We start from the raw sequence: 26,938 nt of genomic DNA, 5'->3' as shown, positions 1-26,938 counted from the left end.
TATGGCAATCCTCATCTGTCAGTTGTAGATAAAACACAGACATGCAGGGGTGTGTGTGTATGCATATATATACATTTGTCTAACTACATGAAGGAGGAAAATGCCTTCCTCAATACTACCTCAATACAAAGTATTTTGGATGCCATTTGTTAACAATACAGAAAAGCTGTTCTGGTAATAGCCATGCAAAGAAGGCCACGATCCAGCTCATGTAAAACAATGTATTTATATACTCATACAGACATACATATTTGAGAAGCAAGCTATTTATCTCACAGTTCAACAGAAAAACTGTAAACTCTTTGGGAATTTGCTTGTCCATATACTAAAGACTCCTATACATGCAGTATTGTATCCAGCAGCCAACTACAGGCACTACTATAAGCTGGCTTTCTCCCTGGCAGAGAGAAATACCTTCTTAGAACCTGCTTTTCACTGACTTTCTCTGCCTGCTCTTTTCTCCCACTGAAATCACGGAATCATGGAATGGATTGGGTTGCAAAGAACCTTCAAGCCCATTGCATACCAACCCCTGCCATGGGCAGGGACACCTCCCACTAGCCCAGGTTGCTCCAAACTCCATCCAGTCTGGCCTTGGACACTTCCAGGGATTCAGGGGCAGCAACAGCTTCTCTGGGTAACCTGTGCTAGGAATTCACTAGCCTCACAGGGAAGGATTTCTTCCTAGAAATGTCAAAAAAACCAAAAAAAAAGCCAGGGGCAGGAGTGAATTATATTAAAAATACAGGGAAATGAAGCATTGCAATGTGAACTACTTCTGCAAGCACAGCATCAGAAGCACGGGCAAATGATTCCGTGGGAAAGCACTTCAAGTCTGTCCTTCAAACCTCACTCCTCCTGAAAGTGGAGATCCCAGGCCCTTTCTTTCACTTCTTTATCTACCTTTCTCTTTCTCCCTCTTGCTGTGCAGCCCTGCACCTCTCTTTCAAACCCCCCCTGTGATGCTGAAAAGCTTCTTTGATGGTTCAGATGACTAACAGCAAAAGAATCCCCAGGTTGGGATGGAAGTTTTGGACATGGCGTGGGAGAGGGTTTTTGGTGGATATTTTTCTATTGCATTAAGCAGTGGTATCAGAGTCCAACAAGTGCTGCTGCTAACACTAAGTCATAAAAGTGTAAGGAGGGGTGAGATTGCTCGTTTTTTAGTGGTAATAAACTCTCAGATCTGAAACCTTCACCTATGTCGAGAATCAGCCCAGCTGTGAGGACATGAATATAAGTTTTTATAGCTTGGACAAACCACTGAATGATACAAACTTGAACACTTCACTGAGAACTCAGCTTGTATAGCCCCTCTTCAAACACTTTAAGGAAACCTGGCCAGGTAGCCTAACTCTCCTTTCACCTGTGTGTAGGCAAAGACATTTGACAAAGATTATGGAGTTGCAGTTTCAGAGCTGTTGAAAAATTTTGAAAGATTATGCTTTGCCTGCATCTCTTTATGCTTCAAAAACAGCCCAGAGGTAGTAGTCTCAGTAGGAGCTGGAGTAAGACAGCAAGTCATGAGCAGTCAGCAGTGAGCTTTGTGCCCATGCCACGTGTGAGCAAGGGCAGCACACCCAGCAATGTGGCCCCACAGAGGGGCACGTGAGCTGCCTTGAGTGGTGAGAACGTGCAGCTACAGCAGCACTGAACCCTTCTCAGAGCCACCTAGATCCTGGCCAAGTACCATGCCAGGAATACTGCATGAACACACTGGATTGCTTGAAAGCATCTTAGATATTTTTAATCACGCCGTAGGGTTCAAACATACCCTTAAGTTCTGCTGTGCTCTGAGCTATCTCTGGATGGGCACAGGGAGATGATTTATTCATCAGCCAAGGCCCCAGTTTGTCCCTCCTTGTCTAAAGAACATTAGGAACAGTGTGGAAATTCAGGAATAGGGAGGGGTTTAAAAGATACAGAACCTCACTGGGTTCTTCGGGCTGCAGGAGACACTAGGAAAATTGCAACAGCAGGATGTGTGTTTCAACTTCTGATGCTCAGAGCTGGACTGCTTGTGGACTTGCAGTTCTCCCAAGGAGTATAACTGATGCTGGGGAGAGGCACGGGATCAGGAGCAGCTACACGACTGCCTCAGTGCTGTCAAATAAACACCTGTCCAGCCTGGGCGGGCGACTGCTGCACACACACGGACACAGGGACACTTGCTGGCTGAGGCAGGAAGCTGCTCAGAGTGGGAATGAGGAGCTGAGGTTTGATACAGAGGCAGCCATTCACCTTAATGCCCACATCCTCTGCATTTACATGAAGTTCCAATGTCTCCAAAATTTCCAGTTTCTCTGAAATCTGGCAGGCTGGAAGCCAGGCTGAGTCAAGCAGCAGAGTGTGCTGTAAATGCATTAACTTGTCTACACATCTATGTTTCCATACACAGAAACCCAGAAAGGAGGCCAAGTACATCTGGAGAACACAGGAACTACCATCAGATTAAAAAAAGCCCCAAACCTAATTATACACATTATATACATAGCATGAATGACTGCTCAGGCTGTTCCACAGACATGAGGCAGCACAGGCAGCTGGCAGCTCAGGGTTTGTGATTTCCCATCCCAACATCTGAAATATGAGCAACATTTAAATAAGTGACACTACTAATTTAATGATGGAGGCCAGTAGAGATGAATTCTGAGAGACACAGCTTTTCAATTTAGAGTGAATGCTCATTTTAATGTCAGGGTACAATTTTGTGTACTCATTTTGGAAAAGTGCAAAACTGCTTGGGATTCAGGACAGGAAAATGAACTTAATACATGTTTCAGTGCAGTACATCCACAAGTGTTGCACAGAAATATTGTCAGAGCAATTGGAGCTTGGTTACTCTTGCCATCAAGACTTTGAAATAAATTAAACCACTATGAGTGAAAATGGCTCTGGAGCTTTTGAAAATTTCAGATTAATGCATTTATCAGAATACCCTGCTGAGGTTTATAAAGAAGCAAATCATGATCTCTAGACAACTCATATCTCATCAGAAAGAGCTGTGCCTATTAAAACTGATTGCTGTATTGAAGGCTCTCAATGTTGGGCTTGCAAAGGCCCATCACTTAACCATAAGCAATTGCTTATGTTGAAAATAATTAATGGAGCCATGTCTTCAAAAGTAACAAGTGAAGCTGTTATAAAAAACACCCACCAACTCTCCCCAGCAACATCTGTCTGCCTTTCAAAATAAATATTCAAATCTGAAGTTTCACACTTGGGTGAGCTGAATGGCCAAGTTCCAAAATACTTAAAGGGTTGGAAGATTCCACCAGTTGGTCACATCAGAACACTATTGTAATTGTGCAAAACCAGATTGGGCTTTCCCTGCTCCCTTCCTCTTCCTTAAATTACTATTTTTTAAGGGCAAAACAAAACAAAACAAAACAAAAAAAAAAAGGCATAAATTGCCTGCTCCAGAAAGCCTCCCAGGAGGTGAAAAAAGCAAAATAATTTTTGAGATATCCAACACATCCATAATTTTTAAGACATTCATCCAGCAACAGAATGTACTGAAGACTCCTGCTGCTGAAAGCTCTATGGCTACTTGCAAAGACTTTTCAAGAAGAGCAGGCGAGACTTCCTTTTTCAGGACAAAGTCAGTAAGACCTGCAAACAACATAATCATGTGGAATGGGTAGGAGGCAAAAAAGAAATTCAGAGCTGTTTCACTTAAAAAAAAATCAGTGACTATTCAGACCATCAAAATACATTTGCATCACAGAAGCATCTCTTTAAACCTTCCCATGGTCTCAGTGACACAGTCATGCAGAGGTGCACTGAGATACTGCCAACATTCAGCTTAGTTTGTTTCACAGGTACTTTTTAGGTTTTCCCATGTATTTCCTAATTCATACTCAAAGAGGCTAGCAATATAAATACCACATGTTTAAACTGACAGAAGAAATTAAATGTCAAAGACTTTATAAATACAGCACAGGTTTGGGAGGCACAGCATGATGCTGATAATTACAGTGGTTCTATTTATTGTCCCTATTATCTCAGAACTGTTTTAACAGTGAGTGCTGACCTCCTATGCCTGTGTTGTAAAATGAAGCACAGTTGTACTTTGCACTTTCATAATGCTCTTGGTGTCCAAGGCACAGCTTCAGCTGATCTCCAGGGCAGCTGCAGAGACTGCTCAGCACATCTCCCCTTTGCTGACATCCAAAACAAAAGAAACACATTATTCATTGCCAGAAGTTTGACTGAAGTGGTGGGGTTTTTTTTAAATTTCAAGGGTTTCTTCTAAAATTATTTCTTAATACTGACTCCAGCTCTCCAGGCTGGAACTCAGGTTTATGAACAGCAAGACCATAAGTAAGAGTCAGCAAGACAGAAGCCTTGCTCTTTCTGACTCTTGCCCTTCACACATTTAAGTTCAAGCACACTATTTTGGCTTTTTCTTGGTTTGCATTTCTGAAGTCCCTATAATGTGGATTTTAAGAATTACTACAAAAGGCTGAAAAATATGATGCATTCTTTATCTCAGGATAACAGCTCAGCAAAACATCAAGTTCTAAGAGGAAAACAGCATGCTCAGTTAGAATCTCTGATTATATTAGAGAACCTAATTACTTATCTAGTTAGATTTTTGATCAGGAGATAAAAGAAGATGAAGTCCAAACAGTCACAAGAATTTGAAAATGAGTTCTAACAAAAGTAAGTGAAGCAACTTAAGTGTAAGGAGCATTACCAGTTTCATCTATAATCAACTAGAAATCTCTTTCCAGAAATACAACCATTCATTCTCCTTCCAGAATAAAGTAAGGTGTGAACATGAAGCACTTAAAAGGACAAACAAGTACATGTCAGAATGCGTCCTCAATAATTCACCAAGTGATTAATAAATAAATCCAAGAACCATAGGAAACAGCATCAACAGAATATTTTTTAAAAATTCTGTTCATTACAAAACCAAGAAGCACTATCCCTCGGGAGATTTAAAGAATGGATGTAATCATAGATGCAATCAGCTTCACCGCAAGCTAAGGTGGCACATCTTCAGCTGAGCATAACCCATCCTGCATTATTAAGAGTTTAAGCAATTTAAGAATTTAAGTACCATTTTTGAGATGCAACAGATTTAGTGTCCCACAGTGGACAGGGACAACAGCACATTCCCAGTCAGCTCCTACATCTCAGAGGCCATCAGGAGATTGTGAAGCCATACAGAGATGCTGGGAATCATCACTGTCCCCATGCACTGAATAAATGTGTGGTCATTAGATTCTTCTTAATAACTTCCTCACAGAAGCTGGATTAAAGTTTGCGCTAAAATTTTTGTTTATCAAGAGGGTCTTTCCCAGGGGGAGTTTTAGATTACTATGAAAATATCTTGAGCCATTTTGCTTAAACGTTAAAATGCTTGAATTTCCACTTAACTGTTTTTTTTTTTCTCCTCTATGCAGACAGAAAAGGGAAAGAAATGCTTGCATTTTAAGCAATTAACATAATGTGATCTTACAGTGAGATTGCCCTTCCTCACCATCCCAAAGCACTGCAAATTACCCTCCAGTATGACTAACCCACTTCTGCAAACAGTCCTGGGTCTGTCCTGGAACATAACACCAACGCTTCTGGGGCTATCATGGATCAAAACAACAGAATTGCTGCTTGTAAATAAGAAAATCAAATTAACATCTCTAATCCAGATGGATAGAGATGGTTTAGGAAGTGAGCAAAACAACAAGGAATCTGACTTGGTCTCATCCTTAGAGTTTGGGGTTTGATTCTTGATTGATCCCTGTTTTAAACAAGGCAGAATTCATTAAGCCTGCACCCCTGGCTGGACAAGAGTCCCAGCTGGATGCCCTGTCCAGGAATTAACTGCTTCTCTGAGAAAATGGGGCTCCAAGGAAAAAGGCAGAGACTAGCACTGTATGCTGATGAACAGCAGATACTTAGAGCAGAGTTTTTGAAGCCATTCAGCTCCAAACCTTTCCAGCTCTCAACAGCCAAGCTGCATCTTAAGGGAGGTGAAAAGGTATGGATGGAGGGCTTGTCCTCCCTCTTTCACCTGTCAGATGCACACAAAGGAATGAACACCTTCTGCAGTGCCTAGGTCTATTCTGCAGGAATTATTGACCTCTAGTTACAGGGAACCTCCACCTCTGGCCACAGGGAACTCCATCACAGTTAAATTTCAAGAGACGAGTGACATTAACAACAATGAGTTTAACAAAACAAAAGAAGTAGAATATCCAAAATACCTATGGCATGACAGTCTTAGGCAATAGGTTCTAGAAGTGAGGGGTTAACAGAAATGCCACCAGTAACTGCAGACACTAAACCCACTATGACCATCTGGTTTTACAAACTGCCATTAGCAAACAAAATGCAAAAGTTGATGAAGTCTGCAGTGACCACAAAAAGTGACACGGGAATCATGGCTACTATAAATGAAGCTGAAATAGTTGAACAGCTGATCCTAAATTGATACTAATTATTAAATCTCTAGAAAACTCATCAAAATAGACTATAAAGCTGGCTATTGAGGCATTTTTGCTGTACATATAATTTAAAATAGAGTAAAAGAGCACAAAGGTAAATAATAAATTCCCCAGCTTTTACAAAAACTATATTGCAGCCAGTTTTATAAGATATTAGAAATATTTATTCCTGGATTGAGCAGTCATTCGAGCAGGAAAACAGCTTTGTGGCCTGGCCTTCCTCAACAAGATTTCCCTCTTCACTGGCGCTGGGCTGAGCTCTGAAGAAATACTTTAACATTACACACTCAATTCCCTTTCTTAATCTACACTGTCCATTGGCTGTCATCACTATAAAGAGGCCAGAGGTGCTGGTGCAGAGGCTCAGCTTAGGGTTGTGCACATACAAAATAAAATAACAATGTGCTGAGCTGACAGCATGCAAAGTCACAGTGGTAAGTAAGGAAGCACAGTCACCTCACATTTTCAGGCTGAATACAATTAACAAGCTCTACTGCAAGAAGAATGGGCTTTATGCATTATTATGAGAGTTATATATCTTTGATGGTCTGCCTGAGGTAGGGGCGGAGTCCCCATCCCTCAGGAGGGATCTAGCAGGTGTGGCACCTGGGGATGTGGTTACTGGGGGCCCTGGCAGTGCTGGAGGAACAGCTTGACTTGATGATCTAGGAGTCATACAATTGTTTAGCCTGAAAATGAGCCCTAAGTTTGCTTTTTTCCCCAAGAGGAATCATTGCAACTCTAGAACAAAACCAAAATATGACAGATCATACATTAAACCTGTTAGAATAAACCAACATCTCTCACATGAGAGATGGGAAGGTACTCAGGTTGAAATATTTTATTCTATAAAAATAATTGTCTTCCCATTTAATGAAATCATACCAGCTACATCCTTCTTATTCTACAAATCATCAGCCTGCTGCAGTTCCATGGACCATGCAACCTTCTTTCTGGTTAACAGGAGCAGCTATGCAAAACAACCACTGCATTCCCACATCTCTCTGAGCAGTGCTAGTGTATTAGGCCAATAAGCATCCCTAAGTGTGGAGTTCTTACTAACAGCAGCAAAGATCATGTTACCCATTCAGTGCCCTTCCAGCTGCAGGAGAGGACAATGATCAAAGAACTATTTTGTAAAGATCAAATTGTTACAAATTTGCTTGAAGTTCAACTGAGTCACAGTCAGAAACTTACTATTTTTAGTATGCATGATATCACATCACCTGTGGCAAAGCTTTAAGTCTGTTCTACAGTTAAGTGTTTAAAAAGTCACAAATAGCAGCAAAAGCAAAAATTTGGTGTTAATTTCTGTCAGGGGCCAGTATGTATTTCTGGCATAAACTTCAGACTTTTAAAGGTTATTTATATAGAGAGGCTTTTTTTTTTTTTTTTTTTTTTTTGAGCTTCTGCATACTATATACAGACAAGGCAAGAGAATCCACTATGGCAACAATTTTTTACTTTGAGGCTACAGATAGTTCTGTCACCAAATGAAAGTACTAATAATGGCTGCAAACCTGCTCTTACTTTGGGCACTTTTCCTTTGAAAGTCATTACTATCTCTCAGCAAACATTGGTGCTCAAAGCATCAGAGAAGTCCATCTGAGTGGAAAAACAGAACACTCTGAATTTACTGAACTTACTGGTGTTTACAAAGCTCATCTGACTGTGATTCTGTTATCCATCCAACACGCTTCATGATCTGTGAGCACTGAAAATGGCAAGAGATGGAAATGCTGCCAATGCTAAAAGGGCAACTTTAGAAGTTAAACACAAAATCTTTGAACAAATTTTCTGAATAACTGATCAGAAATCAACTCACTAGGAAAAGCCAAAAATACTTAGTGTGTTACCGTCTTAACATTTTATTCAATGGAAAAAGTTTAATGGACTATGGTTCTTAACGAACTCCTCAGATACAATACTATATTTTATTAAATTTTAATTAAATCATGAGTTGCTACTTAGAACACAGGAAGCTGAAGACAGCCTATGAGGGGAAAATAAAAGGGTAAACGCAAAAGTAGGTCAGACTTCATGATTAACACAATTAAATTTACTCTTGTTTATATCAAGCTTTGTTTTCTGCATTTCCTAGCAGTCTCCCTGGAAGATCAGGAACCAATTTCTGATAGTCAGTGCATCCACCAAACCTAAAGCCAGTTAAAACACTCCTAAAATTCTGCTCCAGAGTCTTTCTCTAGTAGATGCCAACTTACACATGCTGCTACTTCTATTTCACAATAGCAATGACACATTAGCAATTATGTGGAATAATGATATTTGTAACTCCCACCTTAGGCTAGAGAAGAAGGAAAAGGATAAAAACAGGACATCCATCAGGTTAACAGGAAAAGCAGGAAAAAAGTCTGACTAAAAGGACCCAACTTTGCAGTTGATATAAGCCATTCAGCAGCCAGCTGGGAGACACATTTTAATCAGGTTTCTAGCCATGACTGCAGATGTCTGTGTCTGTAATCATTGCTGCGTTTAACAGAGAAGCACAGATTACCTCAGGTTGGAAGGGACCTACAAGGATCATTGTGTTCAGCTCCTTGTTGCTTGCAGGACTACCCTAAACTGAAACAGATCACTAAGAGCATCCTACACAAGCCACAACTCTGGCAGCCTTGGGGCCATGACCACTGCCCCGGGGAGCTTATCACAGTGCCCAACCACCCTCTGGGGGAAGAACCTTTTCCTAACAACCAACATAACTCTCCCCTGACACAGCTCCAGCCACTCCCTCAGGTCCTGGCACCAGAGATCAGCACCTCCCCACTGTGAGGCAGGTGCAGAATACAATGGGGTCACCCTTCAGCCTTCTCTTCTCCTGGCTGAACTGGCCAAACCATCTCAGCCACTCTCTGTGTATCTTACCCTTGAGGCCTTTCATCATCCTGGTCCCCGTGCCCTGGGCATACTGCCATCATTCAACGTCATTTTTATTTTGAGTTTGCCATCTTCCCTGTCATGGTGTTCAGTACGGACCCTGGCCTACACGCTTTCCTTTTCAGCCCAAGGAGATCCCTGCTCAGCCAGACCCTCCTTTCCTGCCTGCATGATTCCCTGTGCTTTAGAAGTGATGGTTCCTGCACTGTTAAGAGGTCACCACTTTGCCCACAAGTCTCTCTTTACAAATTGCACATCTCAGAGGGCACCTTTTTGAGTTGGCCCTTCAGTCCCTGCACCCAAAGTTACCTTTAACATGCTTCAGAAACTTCGTGACTCTCTCTGTGTCTGTTGTTTGATATTCCAAGTTGATGTCTGGAAACTTAAAATCACTCTTAAGGCCCAGGGGAGATGATCTAGAGAAATCCCTTAATTCCTTGTACTATAATTCATCAGTATCATTGTCCTGGCCAGGTGGTCAATAGCAGACCTCTACAACATTCTCCCACAAATTAACTGTTAGATATATATGAAATTTATATATATATATATACACACACACACACACACCACACACCCTATTTTTAAAATTGTAGCTTTTTACCTGTACTTGCAGATTATGCCCTAACACCTCATTCAGAACTGCCAAGCCTTGAGATCTTCATTTCAACCATCTCCCTCATTACACAGATGGAAATATAAGGATCTTTGCAGTGTATCCCAAAGACTAATAAATTATTAAAAAAGGAAAAATTAAGAATCCTCTATACAATGACCCTGTAAACCAGTAAGACCCAAGAACTAAAATCCACAGGATTTTTTTTTAGGAAAATACAGAGGGACTAGGGGAAAAAGAAATTCAGGGTGTTATTGGTTTGTCTTAGCAATGATTATTATTTTAGGGTCTTGAAAAACTATTTATGGTTCCATTTCACTCTGTGTCAAACAAAAACCAAACATCAATCCTGCCCCAAACAATTCTGGCTATGGATTAGGTAGAATCTTCAGTGAAGAGAATTCCAGCACCACCAGTGGGCCATTGTGGGAATTTAGCTGCTTGTTCCATGCACTGAAGCAATACTTATGGGATGCTGAGCAACTAAAGGAAGGAATCAATATCCTGAAGAAAATCCTTTCTTGATCAGACCACAAGGAAGGCAGTTACAACAAGGGACTGCTGGGAAAAGGGACTGCTGTCTAAGAATTGTTTTCTGTGGACTGATAAACTTTATACTCCTGCTCGGTCAGGATTTTCTTTTTCATGATTTTATATTATTGTGACTTTATGCTGCTTCTGTTTTCCTAGTGCAGTTCGACATGATGCGTGCCTGCAACCTCATTGCCACAGTGGCTCTGACTGCTGGCCAGCTCCTCTTCGTCCTGGGGCTAAAGGAGCTCCCCATCATCTCCCAGGATACCCAGTGGTGGGAGGAGGCCATAGCTGCTGTCTTCCAACTTGCCAGTAAGTGCACTCCTTTCTGCTGATGGAAAAGAGCTCAGTCTGTCTTAAACCCAGGTGGAAAAGTATTTCTTGCTTTATACATCTTTCAAGGGACAAAGAATAGCAAAAAGGTTTATATCTCAAAGCAAGTTCATTGTCTCTGACAAGCTCTCCCCATGAGATTCTGCACTACCTGAACAGAAGCTTTTATCTGGGATCTATCATAATGAGGCTTCTGCCAACCAAAAAAACCCCAAGCCTTTATTATTTCCTATGAAACCAGGAAGGCAAACATAAAAGAAACAAACTGGATACACAGTAATCCCACAATTTAGCAGGGCAAAATATACTCAAGGAACTCAAGAAAGCAGAGCAGAAGGGCTGAGCAAATTTTTGAAGCCTTGTTGAAACATGATTATTTTATTTTAGCTAACTGAATTTTACTCAATGACCACCAGCTGGATTTTGACAAACAGATACATCTGCAATCCAGCAAAGAAAGCCAAAGTCAATTCATACCACTGACTGCTATAAATAAATTCCCACTGCAGTTCTCATGGACTGTATACAGAACTGCATGAGGAAAAAAAGAAATGGGTTTATCACAATTCCATTTTGACAGCAGTAGCAACAAAGTGTAAACATTCTGCAATAACACCTTTCATTATTACATAAAGTAAGTAACTTCAGCATTCATTACAGTAAGAATCCAATCCTAGACGATATCCATGCAGGAAACTATCATTAATGGAGTAACAATCAAGCTGATTACAAGATCAGATTAAAAATACAACATTTATATATATATAAAAATACAACATTTATATATATATATATATATATATAAATACAACATTTTTTTATATATATATATATATATATATATATATATACAACATTTATATATATATAAAATAATACAATATTTACTTTTATATATATATATTTATATACATTCTTTACATTATAATAGATGTGTGTGTATATATATATATTATTAATGTAAAGAATGTAAGGTTATAATAAAGCAACCCATTTTATTTAAAGTTTTAATTTTGACTTTAACAACTCAAAATATTAAGAATGGCATAAAACTACAGAGACCTCAAGTTTTCAAAAATGCAAGATCAGAATCTGGCCTAGGTGGTTTAAGTACAGTCTCATGGCAATAAAATTGTTAGGTGTTTTTAGGTCTACTAAGGATGAGGAACCTGAAATCCAGATGAGAGGAGGAGACTGCAGAGGTTCTGTAACTCTCAAAGCACTTGATCCATCTTCCAGGTGCAGCACGTGCCTCAAGCACCCAGACAGTGCTTCCAAAAGACAGATACACAACCTTGCCACGATAGCCCTCCCTGCAGCCCCTTTGTGTCTGTCTAACTGGGGATACCTTCTGAATAGTTCTCCCTGAATTTCAGTGTGATACCTGCTGTACTCCCCCATCCTCTCCAAGCCTGACCTGTTTTTCCAGAGCGGAAATGCATTCTGGCCCTGTTTGGATGTGTTGTTTCATTGACAAACAGCACAGGGGACTGCCATGGGCCTTTCTTCTACCATGGCTGCTAATTTTAGACAGGGCTCTTTTTCTTTGCCTTTTTTTTTTTTTTTTTTTTTCCTGTGCTGGAGTCCGTTTTAAACACAGTCAGAAAGAGACTGAAGGGCGCCAGGATATCCCGACACAGGAGGAGGAAATGCCTGCTATTACCTGTTATGCAAGCTGAACCTTGAAATCCCTGGTGCTGGGAGGACACATGGGAGAAAAGCCACAGTCAGAGTGATAACAGAACACTAATGAGAATGGCTGAAGAAGCTTTTGGATCAAGGAGCCTATGTCGAGCTGTCTGTCTGTGTTCAAAAGGGATGGATCTGGCAGCCTGTGATATGAGGACAGATATTGTGCTGTGTGAATCTGCAGAAATAACACAGTGATTATCCCTGCCCCATTCCCCAGCCTCCTTTGCAGTTATGCCACGCTCTCCTTTACCATCATCAGATGGTTTTCTGCCTTGAAGTCATGATATTCATTTTCCATCTCATTATCCAACTGAAACTTTACGTTTAAACCAGTTCCTTCCTGATATCCAGAACAATCACCTGAAGTCTTCTAGAATGCACACTTGTGAAAAAAGTGGGAAGAAGTCATTATATCTGCATTAACCCAATATAAAAGAAGACTTCTTGGAGACCTCCTTAGTTTTCCAGAAAAGTGTTACATCAACTGCTGATTCCTTGGGAATTTGCACTCACTAAACTCCCTGGACTGGGCTCAGGGGACAGCATTTTAGACATTATAGATCACGTGTCTTTGAAATCAGACAAAACCCAGGTGCAGTGAGAAAGCCCAGCAAATCCACTGCTCTGATGAAGGGCTGCTGCTGCATCTGGAGACTGAGAGTTCCATGTTGAAGGGGAAGACAGTGGCCACCACACGTCATATGAGCCACAGGTGATTTTCAGGCTCTGAGTCTCCACTCTGAGACAGGAACCTCTCAGTCATTCTCAAAGAAAAGGAGCAATATGGAGCAAAAACCTCAGAACAGTAAATATGACTTGTATTTAAAAGCATTTGTCCCATGCAAACAATCCAAGAGAAACCCCTACAAGGCTCTCTCCTGCTTCATTTTGGGAGTTAAAGCCAAGGTAGTTTAGGTCAGATAGATCATTTGTGTGAGAAGGGCAGGTAATGTTTAAGAATGAACAAACTTAGATCTTTTTAACATTTCTGAAGCACTGGCTGTGAAATTTCTGTTTATTATACTTTCAAATGAAAGAACACTAGCACCAACCTTCTGGTTTTTTCCTTTTCAAAACCCAAATAATCTGAAGAATTGTTCTGCAGTTCCTCATCCTTTCAGTAATTTCAGAAATTATCTTGAATCATGTTCTCTCTAGTTCCACCTTCTCCTTGATCTATACCTTTCATCCTGGAATATGCCAACAAGTGCTGAAGAGAACCGCAGTGGTCACTGGCAGACTGAAATCTGGTATTATGGGGAAAGATTCAACCCACAATTTTCTTGTTTTTACTCAGCTGTGTGGGTTTCATTACCATTTCCCATGGCCTGACCAAAAGTTCTTGTTGGCTTAGCAAACTAAGAGTGCTAGGTATTATCTCCAAAGTCAATCACAAGCTCAAATCAATGATCTCAGATCCACTGGAGCTTGCAGCGGCCCCAGACTCCACCACTTCCTCACTTCTGCCACCTGCACAAGCATTTGACAGCCACTCAAAAAGGATGGACCTCTGACACAAAATCAAGCCCCAGGAAGCAAAGGAGAGAGGAAACAGCAATGCTGTTTGGGACAGCAATGGGATTCACACAGCTCCAAAGCTCCGCAGCCTCACACCCCCTGTTCACAGGAAAGTGATCTGTTTGCTTTGGAAAAGGTTCCTAGTGAAAATGGAACCAGAGCTGTACATGGAATTTTGTGTCAATGCTCAGAAATTTTCCTCTAGAGGGTTTTGGGGTTTCTGTTTTTTTCCAAGGACCTGTTACAAACTCCATGTGGTGAATATAGGATGGATAACAGCCAACAGAAGGGCTGTTGGAAAGGGAAATCCATACCAAAGCACAGGGAAGAAAGAGCACTTCAGAGGACACTGAACTACTACAAACATTAACCTCCCAGACAGGATCAGGCCTTAAGGGGCTCCAGCCAAGTCTTGATCATGTCTAGTGATGATTATCACAGACTTCAGAGAGAAATATTAGAAACTAAATAGGAAAAATCTGGGATAGAATATCCTTTACATTAGATCTCATCCTGGTTTCTGAATGTCCAAGACTGCAATAAACCTGAATCATGATTAATATTTTGCCAGTCTGCTTTCAGCATTAAATAACTTTAATACATAACATGCTGAAGATTAAAAATTTCATGTTCCCACTGAGCCTATAATTTACAGCCAAATAAATTAGTCTCATCTTTCCTAAATTTCAAGCATTGCATTCCAGCTTTGCCCAACATGTTTTTCTGATGAAAGTGTTTGGCTCCAGACCCCTAATGCATCATGGAAAAGCTGAGCTCAGGCATACTCTAATGTCTGTGCTCTTAAAACTAAATCAGACAGTTTTTGAATCATCTTCTCCAACCACTTTAGATCAGTTGATATCCAGAAAATGTCTATGTAGAAAAGAACAGCACAGCAGCCATTGGAAAACATGGCTGAAGATATTCCTGTAGCAGTGTGATCCTGAGTTCTGTATTACTTCCTTCCACTTTTTTGTTTCACAATACCCTCAAGCCAGATCTGTTCTAAGATGAAGTCTATGGAACTGTAAAACTAAAACTTCCTGAAAAGGAAGCAAGTTATGAGATGCTCTAAGTAACCTAAAAATCATAGCAAAAATAGAGAATTTGACTGCTTGATTTGTGCTAAATATTTTCATTATTTGTCAATTTTATTTCACCCTCAGTACCAAACTTCCCCATTCTTTACGCAGACCACAAATATCACAATAAAGTGATTTTGTTTTCACACATTTGCAAAAGGAAGCACATTTGCAAAGATCCTAAAGTCTGGATGTCTATATCATTTATTTTGTTGGAAATAGTTCCCAGGAGCAGCTGAACCAGCAAACTGGGAAGGATGGTAGCTCACAAGAAGTGTGGTGAACTCCTCATCTGGTACAGCTGCAGCAGAAAGAAGATCTGCCTGTATTCTTTAAGGCTCAACTCTGATAAGAGCAGCAGGCAGGTTCTTGTAGCATCTCAATGTCAAGGGCACACATTCTGATCAGAAATACGGTAAAAAAATCTATTAACAGATAAATATAATTTGGATATGCAAGTATAAGGACCATGTAATGCAGAGAAAAGTGTGTGAGACGGGAAGGATCTCAACACAAATGTTCACGTTATTGCTTATGAACATGCACCTTATATATACATGGAGGTGGCTCCTAAAACTGCTTCAAACCCAGCTGCCTTGCTGGATCCAGTTAGGCAGTTCTTACCCTCTGATGTATCCAGAGAAGAACAGAGCACCTAAACAGTAGAAGCAGAAGATGATGCTGAAATGTCCAAAAAGCTCACCTGTCAATAACTGCTTCTCTCTGCACAGGGTATTTTTGCTCAAGCCGACCCCACCTGCAGCACTGCAGCCAGGTCTGGGACCCTGAGCATGAGACAGACAAGGACCTGTTAGAGTGGGCCCAGAGCAGGCAGTACAGATGCTCCAAGGGTCAGAGCACCCCTGCTACAGAGCCAGGCTGGGAGAGCTGGGGGTGCTCACCTGGAAAAGAGAAGCTTCTGGGGAAAACTTATTGTGGCTTTTCAGTACATAAAGGGTGCTGAACAAAAGACAGAGAGTGACTTCTTACATGGACAGACAGCAATGACAGGGGAATGGATTTAAGCTGGAAAGGGGAAGATTTGGATTAAATGCTAGGAAAAAAGTCTTCCCTGTGAGGGTGGGCAGGCCCTGGCACAGGGTGCCCAGAGCAGCTGTGGCTGCCCCTGGATCCCTGGAAGTGCCCAAGGCCAGGCTGAGTGGGGCTTGGAGCAATCTGGGACAGTGGGAGGTGTTCCTGCCTTCCGGCAAGAGGGCTGGAAAGAGATGGTTTTAAAAGATTCCTTTCAACCCAAAACATTCCATGGTTCTGATTCCAGACAGGAGCCCATAGCTGTGCCTGATATGAGGCCTGCTGCATTACAGCATACCTTTAACTGGCTGCAGCTGCCTCAGGACCCAGGAGGCCAATACTAACAGCTGACATCAAGTGGGAGAGTCTGCACATTCCTCCTTATTTAAAGAGCTGCCCAAGAGGAATTCTGCCTAGTTCACTGGGAATACTTTTCACCATTTCATACAAAGACTGGCAAAATTTCTAAGGAAACCTCCAAAAAGTAACAAACAAAAGCAATTCACTGTCAGTAGACCTAAACTGGTTAAAGATTTCCTACATAAGGCAGGATTCACTGCCTTACACTGACTACATCTCCCATCAGGTTAAAGACAAGGACTGACAAACTCAAAGAACACAAGTGGAAAGCCCTTGTAATTCAGAAAAGTGAGCAACAAAAGGGTCTTATCACCCCTGAGAAGCTGTGCTACTCACATTCTTTAATGTGAGTTTAATTCTAAGATGTTACATGCTACCAAAATCCTTGGAAGGAAATTTTAAATTAGAACTAAACAAAACAAAAAACAAACAAACAAAAAAAAACACCCAACCTCAAACAAATTATAGTACTTAATGTACAACTGAAACCTCAATGGTCACTTGACTCTAATAGTCACCCTCTAATTCCCTGTGGCATTAGAGACCAAAGCATCATTCAGCCTGGTGCTACAATGAAGAGCACCAGAGGCTCTGACTGTTCCAGAGGCCCCATATTTGCCTTCAACTATAATAACTTCTTATGTGCCCAGCTGATACAAGAAAAGGTATTTATAAATAAAAAATTAGCATAAGCCCTATATGAATCACTTTGTGAATCTATCTCATGCTGATAAATACAGCTGAGCTCCTACAAACAGCCCATTCAGGCACATGACTCATCACAGCTCAATGAGTCGCTGTGAAACTTGGTGGGGTACACAGAGAAGGAGTGAAATATTTCCCTTCTCTGTCTGCAGTTCTGCACAAGCGTGGGTGGTGTATTCTCAACACTCTGGCTGCTGTATTTTCTTCCTTCTCCCTTTTCTTGACAGCAAAAGTCATCCTCCAGGACAAGCTGTAAAGAGGAGGATTATAAGCCCCAATAGAGACTTTCTGGTAAACTAGAAAAAACAATGTGTATTTCTTCAAATGCACTATCAGTGTACTAATAAAAAGGAAGAGTAAGAATCCAGGGGTGTCAGAAAAAAAACCCCAACAAACTATCACAGAAATAAAAAAGTGACTATTAGAGTTTTTTTAAAATGCTAGAATTCTGTAGTTGGCTTGCAGCCAAGCCTCAGTCAAACAGGAAATCCAGCATACAGATCTGAAATGTAAGTTCAAAAAGTAACATTCTCCCAACCCACCCCCACTACCACAGTCACTGCTGCTCCAACCAAAAGTCTTCTGAGTGACTTCGTTATCTGTTTCCTTCCCCAGCGGAAAAGCCACCCCCCTCCCAGCTTGTTTTGCTGCACATGGGAAACAACCAGAGATAAACAGCAGCTCTATGGGAAAAAAAAGCACTTCAAGTATTCTCCTCAGGATTTTTAGTGAAGTTGTGGCCTCTGTGCAGTCTTGAGACAATATACAATAAAATTATCTGAAACTGGTTGATGTATTTAAATTAATTCAGGGAAATTGAGCCATGCATCTCAAAGTCCTGTCATCACTACAGAACAGAAAAGAAACAAAATCAGATTAAAATGGTCAATATTTTCATAAATAAATTCAAAGAAATATGTCCCTTCTGCAGCCCTTGTCAACCTGTGTTGCACACTGTGAACTCAGGAATCCTGATGGCAAAGAGAGCAATTTTCTGGTTATTTTTAGTAGAGCTGTTTATGGGAAATAGTCTGAGAAGCCAACTGTTTTCCTCTAGGTGTTTTACTGGAATACTGGAACTGAATTCAGACATTGTTACAAATACCTATCTAAAAAGGGCAAAGTCACCACAGTCAGCTCTGGAGACTATTCTTACAACAAGGTTAATGTTTATAGGGATACTTCTAGCTATTATATGGCACAAATATGTGAACTGCATGTTTTTGCCCAGTCATTTAGAGAACCAACTAAATGTTCCAGCCCAGTTCTTGGCCAGTGTACAACAAGACTCTTCTAAGGGCAAGGAAAACATATGTAGCACATTGGAACACTTTGCTTCAAGAAGTCCAAGTTTGATTAAGCTGTTACGGACAAAATCCATCCAAGCAAACTTTAGGCTTTTCACACATCATCATCTTCACAAAAGCAGCAATCATCAAAATTTGAAATGCACCATCCTATGCAAGCTCAGTTTTTTTGGATTATTATGATTTCTTCAGCCTTTGCTCTGGAGTTCCTACATTTATAATTCCCACATCAAGCCATACTAGTATGAAATCATGCTGGAAAATAACTTTCTCAGTTACATTTCTATTCTGGAGTTCTGTGACTCTTGCAGAACTGTAAAACTAATTGTATAAAATCTATAGTAACATGCTTCCATCTCTGTTGCCTCTGTCATGTGTTTGTCTGTTCTTAATGTCAGTTCCTCTCTAAACTACAGCAAAGGATCTGAAACAGAATGCACATTTTCACAAGAGCTCTGGCAACTGGCTCCTGCGATCTGTCAGTTCCAGGAGCTCTCAAACCCAGCCCCTTTACCCCACTCAGCCACTGGCACAGAACTGAGAGGGAAAGCCTCTTGCCTGAGGGGCTGCTCCTCTGAGCAGGGATCAGGCAAAGGGCTTGTGAAGGAAAACAGTCCTTCTGGCAAAAATAGTTTTATCTGGGGACCTGGAAGGAAGCCTGAGTGCTTTTCCCTGGTGGATAATTGCTCCATCAGATAGAACACGGGGATGTTACGCCATTTAGGACAGAAATTTGCCATAAGTAATACAAAAGCAAGAAAGACAAAGTGAAATAATTTCATTAAAATCTGGGTATTTGGAAAAACTTTTAAATATTGAAAATACTCCTACAATGGGAATTAAACTGCAAGACACAACACAGCATCAGGGTTACTCTGTGTAACTGGTATTCCTGAACCCATGTCCCTCTGCCAGGAGAGCCTCAAAAAAAATACTGCAAGATAGTGGGAAGTAGGCACTTGTTAATATTTATAACTGTCCCTTAGAGGCACCTGTAAGTGGTCACTGGTCCAAACAGCTCCTGCTCAAAATTCCACCTGCTTAAGGTTTTATGATTTTCTTCACACTTAAAAAAAACCAAAACAAAACAAAACAAAAAAAACAAACAAAAAAAACCAAAAAAAAAAAAAAAAACCAACCAAAAAACAAAAAACCACTTCATGGATTCCCTGTGAAAGTGTGTATGAATTTAAAATGAGTTCTGAAAGGAGAACTGAAAAGGAAAACTGATTACACAAAGCCTTCTCATGTGCCAAAGTAAGTAAGATGGGTCTCTTGATTTATATCAATACCCTCCTTCCTGCCAATTTTAAACCACAAGGAGATTAAGCTGGTCAACTCAGCTGCAGGAGGCTCAAGCATCTCCTTTCCTCTTGATTTCCTACCTTCATAAGAAAATGGCTATATATCATCCATTAAACAGTGGATTGCAAAGCAGTATCAGCATGTATCGTCCTTATAAGACATAAATGAAGATGTAGATATCCAAATTTTTTACAAGCATATCACAACTAGCATGCTCTGCTCCCAATACTCTGAAATACAAAATAAACACAGGAAGTTGTATCATCCTGGTTCCACAGATGGAGAACGGAGCCATCTCAGAGGAAAGTTTAAAAAACCTGATGTCACTCACAAAACAGAACCTGATCTCTCACTGTCTTCTCTACCATGTGCCTCAGGACAAACTGAACTTGGAGACTGACACTGGAAATGAAGGGAAGATATTTAATTTGCAACAGCAAACCATTATTGTATGGATCGGTGATTTCTACAACTCAATGTGCTCCACATAGCCACATTCTCTCAAAATAAAACTTGTTTATTTATAACTGAGCTGAACCATAAAATAACTAGCAGATCTACTGACAAACCAAGGAGTTACTGTGTCCTTACAACCGTATCAACAACCTAAACCCCATCCATGGTACATTAGGCTTTTTGAACATCAGAGGGGGAAAGAGCAGTGAAGAGCTACTCCTCCCATAAGAGCCTATTTCTCCTTATTTGTCCTCAGCCAGAGAAGTGCCTCACTACAAACCCTCTCTGGACATGCCAGCTGTGGCACAGTGCCACCTCAGGAGGAGAAGGTGCAGCAAGCAGCTGTTACAAAGCACCTTCTAGGCAGACCCAAGAAAGCCAAGGATGCCAGACAGCTCCTGAAGGAATATTCATTCAGTGTTTGTATTATGAGGAGGTGGATTCAGCCTTCATTTTACTGATTCTCAGAATAGTACAAGTGTCACACCTTTAAGCAATGATTGATTTTTTCCCTCCTACTATGTCATTTCCCTCTTCTGTGTTTTTTATCTGTATGCAACTTGTGCCTTTTCCATCTTCACTGCACTACTAGTACTCTTTGAAGAAAAAAGCTTGGTACAATGCACACTCAGGATGTGCTCTTTCATGGAAAATCAAGGACCAGGGCCAGGGGTCACACCACTGCCACGTATTCACGGGGACAGTGTTTGCAGGCACGGGCACTGTGGCTAATTGAGAAAAAAGAATACAGCAACGAGGACTTGCTCTTGACTTCTCCTGGCCCATGAACTTAGGAAGATGGTGTCCAGATATGTTCTGGCTGTTCAAGGATATTTATTTATTCCAGTCTTCCTTCATGAAGGGGTCACTTTGACAGTGACATTCCTTTGCTATGGTAGCAGTTAAGGAAGTGTGTAGGATAACAAAGAGAAATTTAGTTTTTGTTAGTGAGGCATATTTGTCTCTTTTTGTTTGTTTCAATCTGATTACATCCATGAATTTCTTTTAAAAAGCTGAAAAGTAGTTTTGTTTGACAGTAGGTAGAGGAAGAGAGACTAGGCTGGAGCCCCTCTGCTCTGGAGCCAGGCTGGGACAGCTGGGGGTGCTCACCTGGAGAGGAGAAGGCTCCAGGGACACCTCAGAGCCCCTGCCAGGGCCTAAAGGGGCTCCAGGAGAGCTGGAGAGGGACTGGGGACAAGGCATGGAGGGACAGGACACAGGGAATGGCTCCCACTGCCAGAGGGCAGGGCTGGATGGGATATTGGGAATTAGGAATTGTTCCCTGGCAGGGTGGGCAGGCCCTGGCACAGGGTGCCCAGAGCAGCTGTGGCTGCTCCATCCTTGGCTGTGTCCAAGGCCAGCTTAGACAGGCCCTGGGGAAACTTGGGATAGTGGGAGGTGTCCCTGCCCATGGCAGAGGGTGGAATGCAAAGAGCTTTAAGGTTCCTTCCAACCCAAACCATCTTGGGAGTGTATGGTTCTTTGATAATACAATAAACAGAGAGCAGAAAAGTAATCAGGTGGTTATCAATGCATTCTTCAAGGAATGGGCAGGTGAAACATTAAAAAGGAGGTGTAAAGGGATGCAGATTGCCCCTTGATCTGACATGGGTCTCCTGCATGACTAGAACAGTTACCCAACCTCACTTTGAAATAACATTCTTAATCATCAGTAATGTAACCACCAAAGAGATTGAGAAATTTTTCCTTTTTTTAGTTTTTTTTTTTTTTTGTAAATCACTTTGTGACATCTGAATGGAAATGCTTGACAAGTGCACTGTAATTACTCTAATATTACCTACCTTTTAGGGAACTTAGTACTGTGCTTAAAGTTATGAGGACAATAGAAACTTTGCCTTCAGTAGCTTCTGGAGGCATGACATTACTACTGCCTCATAACACCTTTTTCCAGGAGGAAAAAGTAGGACCACAAAGTTCCATTTATTTCACCTTCCCTTTTTTAAGTTTCTGTACATTGCTCTTTATTATTTCTGTAAGATATTTAGCTATTCATCATCTTTGCAGTTTACATAGTTGCCTACCTTAATAAACATTTTAAAATTTCACAATAAGAGTATATACTGTGAAAAAAAGATCTTTCAAAATTATTATTATTATCATCATTAATACAGCAGTTTTCTCTTTTGGCAATGGAAGTAAGAAAAAGGACATCTGTGTAGGGATTCAAATGCATAGGAGAAAAAACCCAAGGTGAAATACAGGTCAGTGGGTGTAAGAAATTTAAATCAGAGTGAACAGATTAAAACTTAGTATTGAGCCTCTGTTTGAGACACTCTCTTTGCATGTATCACGAGGCCCAAATGTGCCTTCAAAAACACATCCAGCACATCATAACAGGGATGGAAAAGCTTATGAGTGAGTCTGTAAATGTTGAGATTCTATGGCATTTTGCCACTACAGAAATTCAAGAGAATAACTCATTAAAAAGAACTCGCTGCTCTGTTTGCAGGTTTTGTTCTGGTTATCGGACTGGTGACGTTCTACCGCATCGGGCCATACAGCAGCCTCTCGTGGTCCTGCTACCTGAACATCGGAGCCTGCCTCCTGGCCACGCTGGCAGCTGCCATTCTCATCTGGAACATCCTGCACAGGCGCGAGGACTGCATGGCGCCCCGGGTCATCGTCATCAGCCGCACCCTGACCGCTCGCTTCCGCCAGGGCTTGGAAAATGACTATGTTGAGTCACCGTGCTGAAAGAGCACACTGGAGAGGCAACAGGGCTCCAAGGAGATCTGCACTGGAGTTATTTTCTATAAATATATGCTATAATTTAAGGGCTGAAAGACATCACAACGTTCACTTGTGTGGGCAGAGGCCTTCGATCATTATTCAGATGGGCTCCATCTATATACATATGTATAATACACCTAAATTTTATATATATATATATATAAATATATAAAATATTATATTGCACTCTCCTTCTGCTGTACTGCACAGAATTGTTGGGTTGGCTGCATGGCAGCAGGGTCAGCTGGAGAAGATACCAAGTGTGTGCAATGAGAATACAGGAAAGAAGGAACCAAACACATCTTCTCTGTCTGCATCAAGTTCTTCTGCTATTTAAAAATAAAACAAAAAGCTATAGGAGACCAATGACAAGAGCTTGGGAGTTAACAGGCAATCTGCGAAAGCAGAAAACTCACTATAGATTAAGTGATGGGTTTAAAAGCTGCCTAGATTTCATGGCTTCTAGTCCTTCTATTCACCACTCTACAAGGAACGGAGTCTCATTAGTTGCAACACCTGCTCCAAGTCCCAGAACAGACCAACAGTGAAAAGCAAAAGCAGCTCTAACTATTCTTATGTAAGGAAAGGGATTACAGAATAATTAAGTTGCATTTTTTTCAGACACTTCTTTTGTATCCTGAGGTGTAGGTTTGCTAGTGTCCTATGCATAAACAGACATTAAAAATGAGAAGGGTACGCAGCTACAACAGGCCACATATGCTGCTGAAAAAAATGTTTCAATATTACATTGAGAGAAAATGTCCACAGAAGGCTACTGAAACTCCCTAATAATCAGATACATGATTAAAATACATTGCTGGGAATTATTAAGAGAAATAAATATTCCAGCCCAAATTGGTTTAGTTTCTCTCCAGCTAGTTACAACATTTGCTGTGGCATTAAAATGCTAGGACAGGACACCAGCTCTGCCCAGCAATGCTCAGAGCCACAAAAGACAGAATAGAGCTGCCACTCAAGCACCCAGACTGGAGAATAAGACGAGAATAAGACAAATATACAGGACTTCAGGACTTTGAGATTTTAAAACAACCTGCCTGATAACTTAATATGATAATGAACTGAAAAATTAATGCCATTAATGCCTTTAGAATAAGGTATAATGTTTATAAGTCTTACCCTGAGAAGCACATGGCCTTACAAAAGTCATATGCATATAATTTTCAGAAGTCAAAAACTATTAAGCAGGAATTTGAGGGATACAGGAACCTGAGGCAATGACAGGCTTGTAAGTAAGTGCCCTCAGAATGCTGCTCTGAGCCCAATTAGTGACAGGCTTGAGGGACTATGAGCTGTGAATGTTACAAATTCCTTGGGACTGTTGTGTTGCTCCCAGCTGAATGCACTGCTTTGCTTCTTTATCACTATTTCTACACTTTGTTAAAATGTGATCATCAAGCTGGCTCTTGAGTCCTGTTCTGCACTCAGTCTGGATGTGATGAGAAACTCAACCCTGACTGCTGCTTTACACCATGTTCCAAAGGAGCAACACTCCACAGAAGACTGATGCTCTAGAACAACTGCACTGCTCTAGACTGTCAGGGGAAATACCATAAAGCTGACAAAGAGTTTCTTCTAGCAGTAGGTTTGTAAAAACCAACTAAGATTAGTATTCATCTGCCTGCATTAATTTTCTGGAAAAAAAAAGTAATTCCAGAAATAATATGTTATGATTAAATGCAGCGGTTTTAAAAATAAAATATTGGAGTATTTAAAAGACAGTATATTATTTCCTCTAATATTGCAATATACATATTATAATAATGTACATGTGAATTTAAAAATCAGCTATGTGGTTGGTAAATCTGTAACACTCAGTATTGGTGTGATTATTTTAGATGTATAAATAAAATTGTGAATGTTCATTTTCTTCTAGTGATGACATTTTTGCCATTTACACACAGCATAAGGTTGCAGATTATCAGTAATTCTTTCTCCTTTAGCAAAAAATAATCCACAATGTATTATAGACAAAGAATGAGCAGAGAATGCATTAAAATATCTGTGAGATAAAGATGTTTCATCTGGTTAAAAATGAAAGGGAGAATGAAATCAGAGAGGGAAAAGGTAAGGAGAACCTAGGAGGATTTATACTTCATACAAACTTTTAACATAAATAAACTGCACCCATGAAGAAATAGATGCAAATAGTTCTGATACCTTTTTATCAGCTTGATGGATTTGAAGGCCTCATCCATGTCTCCAGCCGTGAGGTAGTAGCTGAAGTTCAGCATGGCATCCTGGGTGGTCTTATCACAGTCTCCCAACCCAATGAAATCTCTCATGGGTCTTCTTGCAGCCATCTGAGAGACTGTTCCTGAGCCAGACTCTGATGCTCCCTTCTCAGCTTCTCCCAGCTGAAAGGAGAAGGTGTCATATAGGTATCAAGCAGGTTGAAACTTACTCCTTTGCACATGGAATTAATTGCATTACTCCCACCACAGTCCAAGTTTTTTGTATCTGCAGGACCATAATCAATAGCATCATTAGTTGCAAAGTTTCAGAGCTTTCTAGAAAATGCCACAAAATATGGAATATCATAAAAGAGATCATCACATTGCAGTGAACAATCACAGCATGTTAGTGATCACTGGAGATTGGTAATATACCACAGAAAGGTAACCTCCTTTTATTACAGTCACTATTATTTTTATATATATAAACATGTATATTAATAGTATAACTATTATAATAGCAACTGTTAACTTCCAAGATTTCTGAAGATTTCAGATAAGCATCTCTCCAAGTTTAGTCTCTTCTCAAATATTAGTCCACTGTTCTGAAAGTTAACTATACAGACCAAATTATTTTATCTTTGCCTTCATGTAAATCTTATGAATACTGAAGCTCAGGTTCAAATCCCTCCCCTTACAAGTGGCAGTTTTAAAGCTTCAGGGGTCCTTTCACCACCCACTGAAAGGCAACTCAAAGCAATTTAATCATCATGCAGAAAACCAATAAAGTCTGAATCCTCAATGTCAAATGATCTGTCTGGAGTGTAACAAGGAAACTTTCCCAAGCCAGGCACAGAGAAAGAGCATCTGAATCATGAAGGACACCAAAGTCCATGTCCACTCTACCCTAATCGGATAGTTACATAAAAACCCCTAGATTTTAAAGGATACAGAAGCTAATAAAAGTTGTGTTATAATATAATACAATGGAAGTCTCAGGTAAAATAAAAGACAGAAATCAAAAGCACAAATCTGTTTGACTAGAACATGAGGAATTTCTGGAACCAGGACAGTAAAGACATTATGGTGAATAAGGAGAAACCCTGGAATGAAACTTGGTCAACAAAGCTTGTTGTATCCACTTTATTTACTGTATTTAAAGCAGACTCTGCTCTTTTACAAAATTAGGTTTCCCAAATCAATACAAGTGATGTAAAAAGTGACTTCATCATAAAGAGACAACCACCTACCAAGAAAATGGAAACAAGAGAGGAGCAGAGGATGAAGGAAGAGCACCAAAGCAATGCAGATACTCACAGGTTTATATATACATCCCCTCCGAAAACACAACTAGTGGCAGCAACAATCCATACAAAGTCAAAAAAAAAAAAAAGAAAGAAACATAATATCAAAGTAAAATAGCATGAGACATGATAGAGAAATGCTAAAAAGAAAGATTAGAAAATGCAGCATATCACATTTGACCTTTCAATTTAAAGAAAAGTAGAAGACAAGCAGAACACGAAAAGCTCAGTCCGCACAGGAAGACTGACAACAGACAGTGCTGTAGTGCTTTGAAAGAAATGAATTGCAAAGTGCTGCTCTGAAGCTGAACATAGTAAGTAGATACGTTCTTTCTGTCTAACAGTGCTCCCAAACTACATGAGGATTAGAAGTCTCCTTAATATTAATTTCCTGTAGATTT

The 26,938-nt window shown here is 40.5% G+C and overlaps 2 protein-coding genes across 4 annotated transcripts in view; one reads left to right on the top strand and one right to left on the bottom strand.

The window, feature by feature from the left end:
• Positions 1-24,924, top strand: part of TMEM204 (transmembrane protein 204) — a 28,174-nt gene extending 3,250 nt beyond the window's left edge. The window contains exons 2-3 of the mRNA XM_059861703.1: positions 10,657-10,812; positions 22,761-24,924. Of these exons, the coding sequence (XP_059717686.1) occupies positions 10,657-10,812; positions 22,761-23,005 (401 nt within the window). The 3' untranslated portion in view covers positions 23,006-24,924. The remainder of the gene's footprint in view (positions 1-10,656; positions 10,813-22,760) is intronic.
• Positions 1-26,938, bottom strand: part of IFT140 (intraflagellar transport 140) — an 85,044-nt gene that overhangs the window by 19,037 nt on the left and 39,069 nt on the right. For all 3 annotated transcript variants that reach the window (XM_059861691.1, XM_059861690.1, XM_059861692.1), the window contains exon 18: positions 25,220-25,416. In XM_059861691.1, the coding sequence (XP_059717674.1) occupies positions 25,220-25,416 (197 nt within the window). The remainder of the gene's footprint in view (positions 1-25,219; positions 25,417-26,938) is intronic.

Source organism: Haemorhous mexicanus, chromosome 17 (genome assembly GCF_027477595.1).
Source record: "Haemorhous mexicanus isolate bHaeMex1 chromosome 17, bHaeMex1.pri, whole genome shotgun sequence".
Classification (NCBI taxonomy): domain Eukaryota; kingdom Metazoa; phylum Chordata; class Aves; order Passeriformes; family Fringillidae; genus Haemorhous; species Haemorhous mexicanus.
The sequence above is the reverse complement of the archived record's forward strand: the minus strand, read 5'-3'. Positions and strand labels throughout refer to the sequence as shown.